The following is a 14736-nucleotide window of genomic DNA, read 5'->3' as shown; positions in this document are numbered from 1 at the left end:
GTCTCCTTGCTCCTTGTGTGACCATGGATTATTCAAACGTAACTAGAAGTCGCGTCGCGCCTGCGCAGTCAGTCGAGGGATCTCTTAAGGCGGATACGCATTTTGTCGCAGAACCAAAGTCCACGAATGTGATTGGCTGAATAGTGATTTAGGTCCAGATCTCACGTTGCAATCTGTAAAGACAATTAGCTATATTTCGTATATGTATATTTTGTTTGTACTAAAATTTTCAGTTTTGTTAATAAAACTTTGTTGAAACATAGATCTGAAAAAATAAAATTAAATATAAATTCTAAAACTTTATATAAAAATGTCATTTATATAAATCTTGCATAAATTGTAATAAAATTATTTTATAAATTATTATGAAACATTACATTAATGTAGCAATAAAAAAATTTTGTAATGATATAAATCTGAATTTTAAAACAGTTTTATATTCCTAAAATAATTTAATTTAACGAGGGATATATTTTACTCGCATACATTGTCTTTACATACATTTCTATACATATTGCGTAAAAAGCATGCTACGTAATTAATTTACATAATTCAATAGTGTTAAGAAATGAATATATAATATAATGAGTATATAAATGAGTATACCTTATCCTGTAATTGCAATAAATTAGATAAAATTTAGTTGTATAAAGAATACCAATGTGATTTTATGATTTATGCAATACATTAAATTAAAAATTCAATAAATAGCAGACATGACTCTTTTGAAGCAGAATATATGTATATATTTTTACAACCAATGAAATACGAATAACTTTTTTACAAATTAATATACTTGCAAGCAATATCTGTAAAATGATATTTGCGTGTGTTAATAAATAGATTGCCAACGATACAAGTTATTAAAGTCTCAAATTGACAATTCATCCTACATTCTTCTCTCATTAACATGGTATCAAAAGATATAACATTTATAGTCGTTAATAAATGTGAATTTAAAAAATTAGATTTACAATTTCCTACAAACTTTTCTTATATTACACTCTGGCACTTGGAACTGATAATGTGAGACGATTGAGTATTCTGAGAATATTCTCATTTTTAGATGCTACTCTTAAAAAATTAGTATATTCTCAGATATTCTTGTAGAAAATATTCTTACAAAATATTCTCAATACATTCTTATTTTTTATATTCTCTCTCAGAATATATATCTAAAAATCCGTTCTTTTTTTTTATCTATATAAAAATTCTCTAAAAATATTCTCTCTTTCAGAATACATTCTTTTGAGAATACCTCTTTATACCATTAGTTCGATATAAGACACCGTAGGTTGGAACATCAACTGGAAAATCCAGGATTAGTATGTTCAATGATGCAACGTCTGCAATAGCGTTTGACCGCGTGGTAGCCAATCCACGTGACCATAGGACATTCGCCGATATTGAGCTGTCGCAGACCACGCACGTAATAAGCCAACGCCTCGAGACCGGCATCTGTGACTCTCTCGCATCCACACAAGGACAGTTTCTTAAGATTGGGACATCCGGTGGAGAGTGCCTCGAGAGTCATGTCGCCGATGTCACATTTACCGATGTCCAGGGCGCGCATACGTGGACAGCCGCGTGCCAGGGCGATGGTTGCGCTGTCGCTGAGCGCCTCGCAGCCGCGAGCGTTCAAATAACGCAGCTTGTAGCAGTGGCGGGCGACGACCAGCAAACCGGCGTCGGACACCCGGTCGCATTTGCCCACGGAAAAGTAACGGAGGGACGGACCCAGATGCGCCGCCAGTTCGCGTACCCCAAAATCCGTCACCTTCACGCAATCCGACACTGATAGTTGGCGCAAACTGGCGCAGTAAGAGGCGATGGCTACCAAGCTGGCATCGGTAATGCGGGTGCACCTACGTAGATAGAGACATCCGAGATGCGGCATGCGGGACAGACTTAGCACCAGACCAGAGTCCTCGATACGGTGGCAATCGCTGAGGTCGAGCGACTGCAGCTGCAAGGTGGTCGTACGACCGCAAGCTCGTGTGACGTTAGAACAACCGGTTAGATCGAGCTCCCGAAGATGGGTGCAACTGTCCAGCACCGTGGTGACGTTGGCATCGGTGACACGTCGCGAGTGTCGGAGCACCAGGGAAGTCAAATTGAGATATGGTAATTGGACGAAGATGCCAGGCAAACCGGTGGCGCCTTCCAGAACCAAACGGCGGATGCAGGTGTGGCAGCCGCGACGGGTCAGCGCGTTCAACGCCGTGGTGGCGTTTTGCGGGTAGCACACCTCGACCTCTCGCCAGAGCGAAGGATGCCACGCGATCTCCCAAAGACGTCGACATGTTTGCGCCAAGGCGCAGCGATCGCAGGTGTCGAGCCAGCTGAAAATCCTCAGAAGCAGATTGTCATCGAGCTGGCACAAGTCGCTAACTACGGAATAATGTATCAGATGCTTGGATTGTGGTGGCTGCTGTTGCTGTGGTTGACGAGTAGGCACACCCGGGGTCGACGAGGACGACGAGGACGTGGTGCGGCAAGCATTGTTGTCGAGGGTGTGATAACCCAAGTCGATGGCATCAGAACCTGGCCGATATATACTAACCTTCTGCGATGAGTAGCCTCCTCCCCGCTCAGAGCCAGTCTGCTCTCCGAAGCTGGGAAAGAGGAGTGGGCATGATCCGTCCATTCCATGCTCCGTTCTAAAATTTCAAAGTCATTTCAATTCAGAATATCCTATAAGTATAGAAAAAAGTTATTTAGATTATTTGGAAAAGATTTCAAACCAAGATTTTTTTTATATCAAGATAAGGGAATCATCGATGGCTAACAACTGTTTAACAATGAAAGATATGAGGTTATACTTAAAAAGTATATACTTAATATATAAATTTACTTTATTAATATGTATATATCCGCATAAAATAGAGAAAAAATTTTAATTTAGCATTTAATTATCAAAGTATTTAAGGTGAATAAATACAGATTACAACACACAGAAACAGCTCTCAAATTTATATAAAAAAAATGAGTCAAAAAAATTAAAATTTTTTAAATTCTTTAATCGGCAGCTTGTCAAATGACATATGTTACAGCATTAATTAATTAATTCACGAGTAAAAACTTATGAATTTATGAAGGCATTGTGTAGTACGTACATTCTATATTCTTTTCAAAGATATATTGCTTCGTTGACGGCTTCATTCTCTATTATTCGCGTATACCATAACGCGAAGGAGTATGTACATTACTTTTGAAAAAAATTCCCCACTACAAATCTGAAATTTATGCGCGGCCATTGATATATGTATACAGCGTACGAATTACCTGAAGTTTTAGCAGATATTTTTCGTAGCTATTTTTCTACGTGAGAATTTTACTCACAACAGGATGCCGGACAGGGAGAGTCAGCGACCGTGCGTGACATCACCGAGCAATATCGATCTATCCGCCACCTCCATGTTGATCCCGCATTCCAACTCTCGAAGGCAGCTGCGCGGGGCCCGGATTTCGCTCACGCGGGGACCGATGAACCTTCCCAAGGACCGGAGGGGGTCTACTTAAGTATCGCGCGTATTTCGGAAGTCGTCGAGTCGCAGGACGTACGTGATCGCGTTTCGGATGCGGGGCGAAAAATTTGACACATGACAAGCCCTCGACACACTTATGCGAAGGGGGGCCCCGACACTATCACGAGATCAGTCCCCCTTCCATCGTTTTCACAACTGACTCTCCTCTCTCCTCCACTTTATCCCACTCGCGCGACATCAAGAGATCAAGATCGACCGAGACGATGCGAGATTTCTAGCCCCGAAATGAAAGGCGCGTTTTTGGGGCTCGTTGCAAAGAGGGTGAAAAACGTGAAAAAGAGAAAAATTTTGATATATCGTCATCAAATAAATGTATTTTTTAATGAAATTTAAATGGAATTAAACGAAATTATTATCGGAGAAAACGAGCTATGTATTTTTAAATAGATATAACACAATTGTAGGGAAATTATTATATTTATATTTGCGTACTCGAAGCATCTTTGCTTTGTCGGTAAAGAAATTTACAATTTCTCGCTTCGTAGTTGGCGCGCTTGACGTCACGTGGCGTCAAGATCGCGATCGAATTGAATTCAGAGTCGCCGCTCTTTATCATACATCTCCGTGATATACGTTATATATATATATCACCTAATGCTCTCGGGAACGAATTATGGCATTGTCTTTTATCAGGGCTAAGGTATCGCCGAACAGAAATTCACTCTTACGTTTCTTCGCTAACCTATCGACCATGAAGGTAATTTACGTGAAATCTCATTCGCCATCGTTCTTCGTCGTCGACGAAGCGGTTTTTGTCTCTCGAAGAACGACGAGATGCGAAATTTTCGTCGCGTTTTGAAAAATTGTCCTCGCGTCGAACGTCCGCGATACGACCTGTCGTGTTCGCGCGTTCGAAATATTTCGAGAGCGAATGCTTTCTTTTCCTTTCCTACTTTCGCGAACAAACACAGTGTCGAACGATCGAACGTTGGTGGTTGACGATTTTGATTGCAAAATTTTTAATCGCGCTCGATCGAATAAGAGGAACGCAAATATGTACACTTTTGTCGCCCATTTCCTCGACACGTTTGCATATTTTTTTTCTCCTTTGCAGAAGGGATTGGTGCTCGGTGTTTACGAGACAGAGAGCGAGAGCAACGTCGTGTTTACTCCTACTGCCGCCAAGTACAATGAATTGGTTAACGGCAAGCTGCTGCAGAACATCTTGCTGTAAGTCTCAATCTCCACTAATTACTCATTATTTACTGCTGGTTTAGTACCTTTTGTGCATCCGCGCGATTTTAGGATAATATCACATCGCAATAAGTCTGTGTCATATAGTATTGTTCTTATCTAACAAGGCTGTACCCCTTGTGCGCTGTTGTAGAATATACTTGCGAGACCTTGACTACTTGGACACGTATGTTTACTATTTTGAAGAATTTTTTTTTCTCTGTCTTTTTCCATATGGAATCCTTTCTTCTCTCGACGAAGAATTGACTTACGTTCTCTCATGTATACATACATATATACATATGGACACTTTCTTCGCATACTTAAATTTAATGAACATCACACGCTAAGATATATAAAACTGTGAGGTATACAAGAGAGTTTCTCTATACAATACATTGCACTTTGCAAAATTGTTCTTCCACTTTTATTTAATCATACAACATATAAAAATATGTTTAAATATTTTATTCATATTTCCAGCCTGAAACAATTGTTATATAATGCTGCCTGAGCTTTTTTCTGACATTCAAAAGTGCTTTCCCTTTGTTATCTTAAAATTCTTACATAAAGTATTTTTTGTTATTAAAAATTTTGAATTTTTTAAACAAGAGTTTTATACTTCACGAGCTCACTGGCATTATTTTCATTGTTTCAGGAGTGACTAGACTGAGAGACGATATTATACATATGATATGAAGCGCAACTTGCTCCGCACAAGGATATCCTAGACATATGCTGCGTTTTATAAATGAGAATATAACTAGAGAATAATACTGCCTGATTTATGACATATTCTTTTCGACGTGACGTTTCAACTGCGAAAGACAAATCGAATGTCCACTTAGAGTGATTTTAAGCTGTTAATCCTTCAATTAATTAATCTTGCTGGTCGAAGACTGAGATCAGAAATCGAATATAGTAATAGTAGTAATGTCGACACCTGGCAACAGTAATATGGGGAACGATAGCGCAGGGAGCAGTAGTGGTGGATTAGGCGAATTAATAAGCGATAGCAAAATTAATAAGCATCAACCTACGAATGTGCTACAAAGGATGAGCGGGATATTAGAAGATAAGAGCAACGATTATATGTGTCCAATTTGCTTCGATCTTATCGATACGGCTTATATCACGCGTTGCGGACATACTTTTTGTCATCATTGTATCGTAAAGTGTTTAGAGATTAAGGATCGTTGCCCGAAATGCAGTTTTACATTGAACGAGAAGGACATCTTCCCGAACTTTCTGCTGGACGAGCTAGTTTCCAAATATAAGACGAGAACTAAGGGTCTCGCGCAGTTAGGCTCTTACACGGAGAATGGTAGACACAGAGCAATCGGTAACGATTCATTAGCACCAGCGTCCGATGGATTAAGAAGCATTGTTGCGGCAGAGAGCGCCAATCTTACTCTACCCGATGTAAATGTAATGCTAGAGGTGCTAACTCAACGAAAGCATTTGCTGGAAGCAGAAACTTGTACGGCGCAAAACAAGCTTTTGCATGAATTCCTGAAACACCTGCTGCAACAGAAGGAGGAACAAAGGAATCAGTTACAGAAGGAAGTGGCGTTGATCAAGAAGGATATGGAAGAAGTGGAAAATATTCTAAAGGACGTTCAGAGCAAGTGTCCGCGGGTGGAAGATGTCAAAAAGGCGAGTGAGAACGACACGGCGCAGGTTTCCGCCATCAGGCGGGAGATGCTTGGCCTTATAGATATAATAGACTCGAACATGGTGAAACCTAGCGACAAGGCGACTGGTACCGATAACTTGATGAATCCGACCGTCAGTCAGCCCAGCGGAACTACCCTAGCTATACGCAGGAAGAGACTTCACGCTCACTTCGATGACTTCGTTCAATGTTACTTCGATTCCCGTGGCAAGGAACTTCTGCTCGGCCAGAAATCACAACCGCAGAGCGAAGCGCAGCAACAACACGGCGGCGTTTATAGCACAGGTTCCGGTCTAGACGTCTTTCGCGAGAATCTAGTCAAGTTCTCAAGATACAATTCCCTGCGCCCAGTGGCGACTCTCAATTACTCGTCGGATCTCTTCAATAATTCCACCATCGTTTCTAGCATCGAGTTCGATAAGGACAACGAATTCTTCGCGATCGCCGGGGTGACGAAACGTATAAAGGTATTCGATTACGGTGCCGTTATACGCGACACCGTCGACATTCATTACCCCTGCGTCGAGATGGTCTCCAGTTCGAAAATCTCGTGCGTCTCGTGGAACTCTTTCCACAAGGGTATGCTCGCGTCATCGGACTACGAGGGTACCGTGACGGTGTGGGATGCGACGACCGGTCAAAGGACCAAGACGTTTCAGGAGCACGAGAAGAGATGCTGGTCCGTCGATTTCAACGATGTGGATACGCGATTGATCGCGTCCGGCTCCGACGACGCGCGGGTCAAATTATGGGCATTGAACACCGATTATTCCGTGGCATCGTTGGAAGCAAAGGCGAATGTATGTTGCGTGAAATTTAATCCACGTAGCTCCTGTCACCTGGCATTCGGTTCCGCGGATCACTGCGTACATTATTACGATCTGCGTAACATGAAGGAGGCGTTATGCATATTCAAGGGTCACCGCAAGGCCGTCTCCTACGTTAAATTCATCAACAAGGAGGAGATCGTCTCGGCTAGCACGGATTCGCAGTTGAAAATGTGGAACATCAATAATCCGCTTTGTCTACGATCGTTCGTGGGACATGTGAACGAGAAAAACTTTGTCGGACTTGCCACTGACGGCGATTACGTTGCCTGCGGTTCGGAAAATAACGCATTATACGTGTACTACAAAGGACTAACGAAACAGTTGTTCTCGTACAAATTCGACGCCGTTCGAAGCATCCTGGAGCTGCAAGACAGAAGAGAGGAAGATCTGAATGAATTCGTGTCCGCGGTATGTTGGAGACAAATGTCCAATATCGTGGTAGCCGCTAATTCTCAAGGAATTATCAAAATATTAGAGTTGGTTTAAAAACAATTGAAAATTAAATGAACGGAGAATAATTAATTTTGAATTGAATGAATAGCCAATTGTGTGAATAACAACGAGAAATGACGGAATTATTCTAAATAGCGTAATAACTTATTGTTATAATACGACGTGTAGAGAAAATTTTTAACATAACGGAATTTAAATATTAATATCGAATATTAGTATTGGACGTGCATTATCGGCGAATAACTAATTTATGAAAAATAAAAATCTCCAATCGATCCATGCTCAATATTACCGAGGAGAGAGCACAAGTATTTTCTCTGGATTGTACATTGTGTGTATAAGTGTAATTAGGGAAATTGATATATTGTTAATTATTACGCGTTTTCGTATATATATCTTGACTCTATTTTCTAATTAAAATATAATTTAGATACATATAATTCTATAAATGTGTACAGACTAAATCATATATGATAAAAGTTTTGCATTGTTACAACAACGAACATGTTATTGAACATGTTTGTGCACACATACGATCATTTACAAAATTAAAATAATTATACATCTTTCATAATTTTATATTAAGTTACCGATACTTAACATTCGCCGGAATATCATAGTTGCACGCTTATTAAGCTGTATTTTATGCAGATGATCTATATATTCTACATATATATGATCGCAATACGAGAGTGAGGTTCATTACAATAAGCGCAGTACTGCTAAAAATGACGCTTAAATCTGCAAAAATTTAGAGCAATGTATGTATATATTAAGTAAAATATTTTTCTTGAATAAGGTTTTCTGAATTTAGAATGGCGACTGTTTCAATCAACATTGAAAATTGATACACATGTTTAATACAGAGCGCATCTTAATTTTGTTTTACAAAACCTGCCAAATAAATTTAAAATGCAGTTGTTTAAGTCTTTTAAGAATCGATATAAAAGTTAGAAGGGAAATCATCAAAATTGATATACATGTAGTGATATTTTAACTGGTAATCAACATATATATATATATACAAATCGTACCTGCATTTTTTTTAGAAAACTATTACCAATTGCAATATCAATATTTCGAATACTAAAATATCGGTATTTTAGCTGTATCACTGTATGTAGAAAAGTCAAAAAAATTTTGGAAAATTTTTTTGTAACCAGTTAGAGTGATAGCTCATCTTCAGCTTAAAGCGACTTGTTAGTATCATGACTGTATGACTTTGTAAACAGAAACGTGATAAGGTGTAATCAACGTCTGAAGTATTTATGACGATAATTGCATATATAGATAGCACATGTTTCTGTTGAAATGCTCCGATTTTTGACTCTCGGAAAGATATTTCTTTCACTGCATATAAAAAATTGTATATGATAATAATTTTATTATTTCTTTCTATATAACTTTATATTAGAAAGTTTATTATGTTACATATGAACTTAATTGAAACATAATGAAAAACAAAATTAATTAACAACTAAACAAATTAATTTAAGAATAATCTCTAAGGTGCCAAAATACACAGAGGGCAAATAGAAAAATTAATATATTTTAAATTGTTTTAAACATATTACTTGTTGTTGCATAAACTTTTTGAATCTACAAATGATATAATAAGAAATATATATTCTTTTCAAATATTTTTTATAAAATTACATTAAATTTCAATCATAAGATATTAATGAGACGTTCATTATTTTTTGTTTGTTACAAGAAATATAATTACTTTCTTAAATCTATTTTTTAATTTGACTCCTTGTACAACTATGCCAACTAAACCCCATGACAAAGTCATATTATTGCTTGTAATATCGTTGTATATAAAAGAAACTAATATTTGCTAACACAAATTTTATGGTGTATTATATCTTAAGCTGCTAAATAGGTTGCTCGCAAATTCAACTTGTTAGTGAGAACTGTATGTGAAACAGTTATCTGTAATATCGAAATGTATTGATGCTGATAGATCACAAAGCAACAATTGTGAATTAATGTATAGTTATAATCTTCTCAGAGAGAATAATTGTAAATGTACTGGTGTATAATGTATAACTGGATGAAGAAAAATATTCTAGAATAAAGAATAGTATATTTTTAGAATGTATTTTAAAATTGCAAATTACTATATCGTACATGAAATAAATGTCAAAAAAATGCCTAGATTCTATTGTAATTAATAAATTTACGAATTTGTGTCTGAATTTGTCTTCTTAAGTATATTACTGTCGCATATCTTTCCTTATTAAAGAAAAATATTATTGCGATGAGATTTTTTTGACTAACTTCAAATGAATGTTTACGCTACAGAGCAGGACCAAAGATTCCTAAGGGTCATGCTAGAGTGTTTTGGGGTTTGGAAACAGATTACAGCGGAGTTGCAGTAGTTAGTCTGGGAAAACAAGGTCTTGGTATTAACAAGCTTGAAGAGATTCATGAAGGAAAGGAAAGTGTACGTGCTGCTGCAGCAGGTGATTCTCATTATTCAATATACTATGTAAAAAAAGGATTATTACAATCTATGTTACTCAAATCTTGAATTTTTTAATTGTACTTTGAAATTAACATTTTAATGTATGCTATATACTATATATGTGTTATATAAAATTAGTACATGTATGTTTATATATAATATATTGAACTAGAATCATTTTGATATTTTGGAATATTCATGGTAGATGATATATTCTTTTACTTTTTATGCACTATGATTATAATTGATTTCAATATATTGGACCATTTATATATAAATCGCTTATATATTTTGATTATTTTCCTGGACAAATTTTAGATGAAAATTATTAAAAAGATAATAGTTTTATTTTACAGTTGGAATAAAAACATTTTCTTGATACTCGTATTTTATTATAAGGCATTATGGGATTTTATTAATAGAGTTTTTGTTTTTATTTTAGCGGGATGTCGTGCTTTGGATGAAGTCGAGATAAAGGACATCAAGCTGGAAACACTAGGAGATGCGGAAGCCGCCGCCGAGGGAGCTGGTTTATGTACGTGGCTCTATCAAGGATTTAAAAATGAAGAGAAGAAGAAGAAGCTACCAAAGATCTCTCTCTACGGAGAAGAAGGAGAGTGAGTCTCTTTATTCTCACATCCAAAATTCTAGATTTCCCATGGCACGCGACTGTAAACACATTTGTCTAACGTAATGATTTTTTTTTAGGGCGGAATGGCGAGTGGGTATTATCAAGGCCCAGGCACAGAATTGGGCTCGCGAGCTCGCGGACACTCCAGCGAATCTGATGACACCCACGATATTCTCGCAGCGGGTTTCCGAGGTTTTGACAAATCTTGAAGTCGACGTTCAAGTGCGCGACAAGAGCTGGGCCGAACAGAAGAAGATGGGCTCGTTCCTCAGCGTGGCCCGTGGTAGCATCGAACTGCCTAAATTCCTAGAGATCAGTTACAAAGGCGCGGAAAATCCGAGCGAGTCCCCGGTGACGTTTGTCGGCAAAGGAGTCACTTTCGACGCCGGTGGTATCAGTCTTAAGGTAGGAATTGCGTCAGGGTATAAACACACAAACTTGCAAACTAGCGTATACATAAGCATAAGAAATTCGATTGGTTTATTTTCTTATGCATACGTTTATGGACCAATCAATTTCCTTATGTATATGTTTATGCGCTATGCAAGTTTGTGTGTGTTTATACCTTTATTCTTCTCTATGCAAAGAGAGAAAAAAATTCGAAGAACAACGATCATGATTGCAGCCGCCAGGGGAGATGGACGAAATGCGCGCCGATATGAGCGGCGCCGCTTGCGTCGCCGCCACCATTCGAGCTGCAGCGGAATTGAAATTGAAGAAAAATATCATCGGATTAATTCCACTCACGGAGAATCTACCGTCCGGGCATGCCACGAAGCCGGGTGATTTGGTACGAGCGATGAATGGCAAGACCATTATCGTAGACAACACCGACGCGGAGGGTAGGCTGATTCTCGCCGATGCGTTGTGCTACGCTCAGGAGTTTAATCCGAGGTAAGTAGCTCCGATTTGTTTGTATAACGTGAACGTGACGTCGATGACAAATTATGTTGGGCGTAATTACATATGCAACTGATAAGATGAAGTTCTTCTATAAACAATTTTTGAATTTTAATTATTTTTTCAATTAAAACTCTTATGTTCTATAAAATTTCTGTAATAATGTGTATTCAATTAATTTTATTTATTTTCTATTATCCGATATATATTCGATATTATCATGATAGACTTAATAGATTTTCGATTCAAATAGATTTATTTTGGATATCGCTACGTTGACCGGTGCCATGAGAGTCGCCCTGTCCAACTCCGCAACAGGAGTGTTCACCAATGACGGTAATCTCTACGAAACCCTGAGAAACGCGGGCACGGTAACCGGCGATCGAGTATGGAGATTCCCTCTGTGGCAGCATTTCACCGACGAAGTGACGAGTAAATAAACAACTTTTCAGTAAAAATAATCATTTTTTATTTTAGAAATTTGTGGAGATACTTTTTTTTTATATTCATAGCAGCGTTCCATCATCTTTACTTGTAATTATTGACAGAGAAAGCTAGAATATAATGTCCTCATCATCTGTCACTTATCTAAAACACTTGACGATAAAACCGATAATTTTCAGAAAAAATTAAGGCTGCCGACATAAACAATATCGCAAAATGCAAGGGCGGTGGCTCTTGTACCGCTGCTGCATTCTTGAGGGAGTTTGTCGCCAAGGATACACCATGGATGCATCTGGACATTGCCGGTGTCATGGGTCCCGCCCACGATGAATTATCGTATATCCCAGCCGGGATGACCGGGCGTCCCACACGTACGCTAATACAATTTCTACAGACATTGTAGAAATCGCATTAAGCGGGGCCTGCAGCGAATTATTATACGCAACTCGTACATCTCAGCGCAATCTGTTATATAATTTTATACACATATACATAAAAGTTTATACATATATATACAAGATAATAAGATATATATTTTACATACACATACATACATATATATAGATATATATGATGTATGTGTATGTACATATATTTATATATATATATATATATATAGGGGAATCGCGCCTAATATGGAGAGGATTATATTGAACGATTTATCTGGTTTAAAATGATAACAGACAATGATAAAATCCATAAATAACTTTTACACAGTAGCAGTATTTTACAATATAGTATTTTTACAATATTTTGTTAAATAATTAGCAAGGTGGTCGATTAAGTCCGTACTATGAGAATTTAGGATCAATGATACAAACTGGGGGCTACAAGGCTAGTAACACATCTAACGTAAGTTTGAAACTTACATTTACTGCATCACCCACATCGGGTACTGTAAAACTTGAGGTTTGCATGTATGGAAAAACGTTATCACTGCTAGAAATAATGTATATTTGAAGAAATATACATATTCATTATTATTAAATACACACACACACACACACACACATATATATATATATATATATATATATATATATATATATATTACTCAAGATTTACATATATGCAGTTTATTTTTGAAGCATTATCTAATAAGGTAATTGGAAAACAAGACAATGTATCAACTTTTTATGACTTATATCGCCTTGATTTTTTTATACCTCACCATATTAGGCACTGCCTATATTTCTTAAAAAAGTTACCACTTACATATTTAAAAAATATATAACCTGCAAACAAAAATAATGTATACATATAATAAATAATGAATTGTCTCAACAAAGAGACAAATGTGAGTAAAATAGTAAGATACATAAGAATATTTTTAAAAAATCAATTATTTTTGCCAGTAAACTTGTCTTCAAACTTTTTTTTAAATCTACAACAGTTAATCTTTATTTTTCAAAGAAATATGTCTTGTAAGTCTTCCCCCTATTAGACACTATTCCCCTATATAAAAGAGATACAATTTATTATTGATCGAACTGATAATTCCAATTTACATATACATTTGATTGTCTATAAAAAAAAGCAAACTGTCATTATTGTATAGTGGAGATTTGAAAATAAGTTTTATATACAATTCTTTTACAATTTTGTACAAACCATCTGTATATGTAAAACTGAACTCTTCTTATTACAATCAGGATCTTAAATTAATTGGAATAGTAAGAATAAAAGTAAGAATGTGCTTTAATATATTCGTATCAACTCTATGTATACTACAGTCCATACAGCATTATACAATATAGTATTGTACAGGATGAAACTTCCATACATTATGCGTTTTATGTACTCAATTAAAAAAATAATATAAGCATCCTGTCCTGGGTTTGTAAGAAATATAAAAGATATATATAAAAATGGCCTATTGATGTGAGAAATAAACGGTTGTATTCATTTATTTATATTAAATCGATAATTTTCTCATATTAGAAAATATTTTTTGCATTATATGGATGAAAAATGAACATAAAATTATCTTATATGCCACTTTACAATATTTACGAATGCTACATATATCTTTATCCTAACTATATATATAAACATATATATAAAATAAATAAAATTAGAAATAAAGCTGTTATATATTCTAGAATAATCGCTACCTACGCACATTTTCTTATACAAGAGAAATTTGATTATTCTGCTACTTATCACTGCATAAACTTAAAAAATTATAATGAAACATTATATGTATAATATAATATATGTAGCGCATAAAAATATTAAAAAATTATAAAAATTTTTTAATCAACATACAAGGCATAACTTATAATAATATAATAAAAAATAATTCTATAACATAATTCATATAAAGATCATCATCATAAAGTTTAAGATTCTAATTTAAAATCTTGTATTTTGAATCAAATTTCTGTTTCACACGCATAACGGATATATCTATATGCCATATGTGATACACGAGTGCACATTAGTTATAAACTTAGAATGGAATTATATTTTAAAGAATTTGAAAAAGTTATAAAAATAAGTAAATCAATTTTGAATTGGTATGCAGATATTCTAGGACATAGATGCTTATACTAATCTAGCATAACCTACATGCATGACATACATTTTAGTTTACAGTACATTAAATAATT

General features: G+C 36.1%; 3 protein-coding genes across 5 annotated transcripts; 2 read left to right on the top strand and 1 right to left on the bottom strand.

Annotated features, from left to right (window-relative positions):
• Positions 1-586: 586 nt before the first annotated feature.
• On the bottom strand, positions 587-3834 carry Fbxl7 (F-box and leucine-rich repeat protein 7). 3 transcript variants are annotated; one of them, XM_083035217.1, is made up of 3 exons: positions 3343-3830; positions 3117-3236; positions 587-2660 (listed from the first exon to the last, which is right to left on the bottom strand). In XM_083035217.1, the coding sequence occupies exon 3, from the start codon at positions 2645-2647 to the stop codon at positions 1304-1306; it is 1344 nt and encodes a 447-aa protein (XP_082891343.1). In that variant the 5' UTR covers positions 2648-2660; positions 3117-3236; positions 3343-3830; the 3' UTR covers positions 587-1303. The 3 variants fall into 3 exon arrangements, with proteins under 3 accessions (XP_082891343.1, XP_082891360.1, XP_082891352.1); XM_083035234.1 differs by lacking the exon at positions 3117-3236 and having other exon boundaries at positions 3286-3834; XM_083035226.1 differs by lacking the exon at positions 3117-3236 and having other exon boundaries at positions 588-2660; positions 3343-3826.
• A 257-nt stretch (positions 3835-4091) lies between these two features.
• On the top strand, positions 4092-13433 carry LOC145934590 (cytosol aminopeptidase-like). The gene is made up of 8 exons (XM_083035184.1): positions 4092-4245; positions 4603-4718; positions 9987-10147; positions 10592-10766; positions 10858-11185; positions 11406-11674; positions 11934-12112; positions 12304-13433. The coding sequence occupies exons 1-8, from the start codon at positions 4162-4164 to the stop codon at positions 12525-12527; spliced, it is 1536 nt and encodes a 511-aa protein (XP_082891310.1). The 5' UTR covers positions 4092-4161; the 3' UTR covers positions 12528-13433.
• On the top strand, positions 5385-9880 carry LOC145934584 (E3 ubiquitin-protein ligase COP1-like). The gene has a single exon (XM_083035174.1). The coding sequence runs from the start codon at positions 5655-5657 to the stop codon at positions 7710-7712; it is 2058 nt and encodes a 685-aa protein (XP_082891300.1). The 5' UTR covers positions 5385-5654; the 3' UTR covers positions 7713-9880.
• Positions 13434-14736: the final 1303 nt, after the last annotated feature.

The sequence above is a fragment of the Prenolepis imparis genome, unplaced genomic scaffold (genome assembly GCF_030444845.1).
Source record: "Prenolepis imparis isolate NDT839.2.m4 unplaced genomic scaffold, iyPreImpa1.0 SCAF_1, whole genome shotgun sequence".
NCBI lineage: Eukaryota > Metazoa > Arthropoda > Insecta > Hymenoptera > Formicidae > Prenolepis > Prenolepis imparis.
This window is presented reverse-complemented; position numbering and strand designations above follow the sequence as displayed.

Bases quoted from the DNA above. Each gene is read 5' to 3' on its own strand.
- Fbxl7 (XM_083035234.1), bottom strand. From the start codon at position 2,647: ATGGACGGATCATGCCCACTCCTCTTTCCCAGCTTCGGAGAGCAGACT.
- LOC145934590 (XM_083035184.1), top strand. From the start codon at position 4,162: ATGGCATTGTCTTTTATCAGGGCTAAGGTATCGCCGAACAGAAATTCA. The intron at 4,246-4,602 runs GTAATTTACGTG...TCTCCTTTGCAG, and splicing joins CTAACCTATCGACCATGAAG to AAGGGATTGGTGCTCGGTGT. The intron at 12,113-12,303 runs GTAAATAAACAA...GATAATTTTCAG, and splicing joins TTTCACCGACGAAGTGACGA to AAAAAATTAAGGCTGCCGAC.
- LOC145934584 (XM_083035174.1), top strand. From the start codon at position 5,655: ATGTCGACACCTGGCAACAGTAATATGGGGAACGATAGCGCAGGGAGC.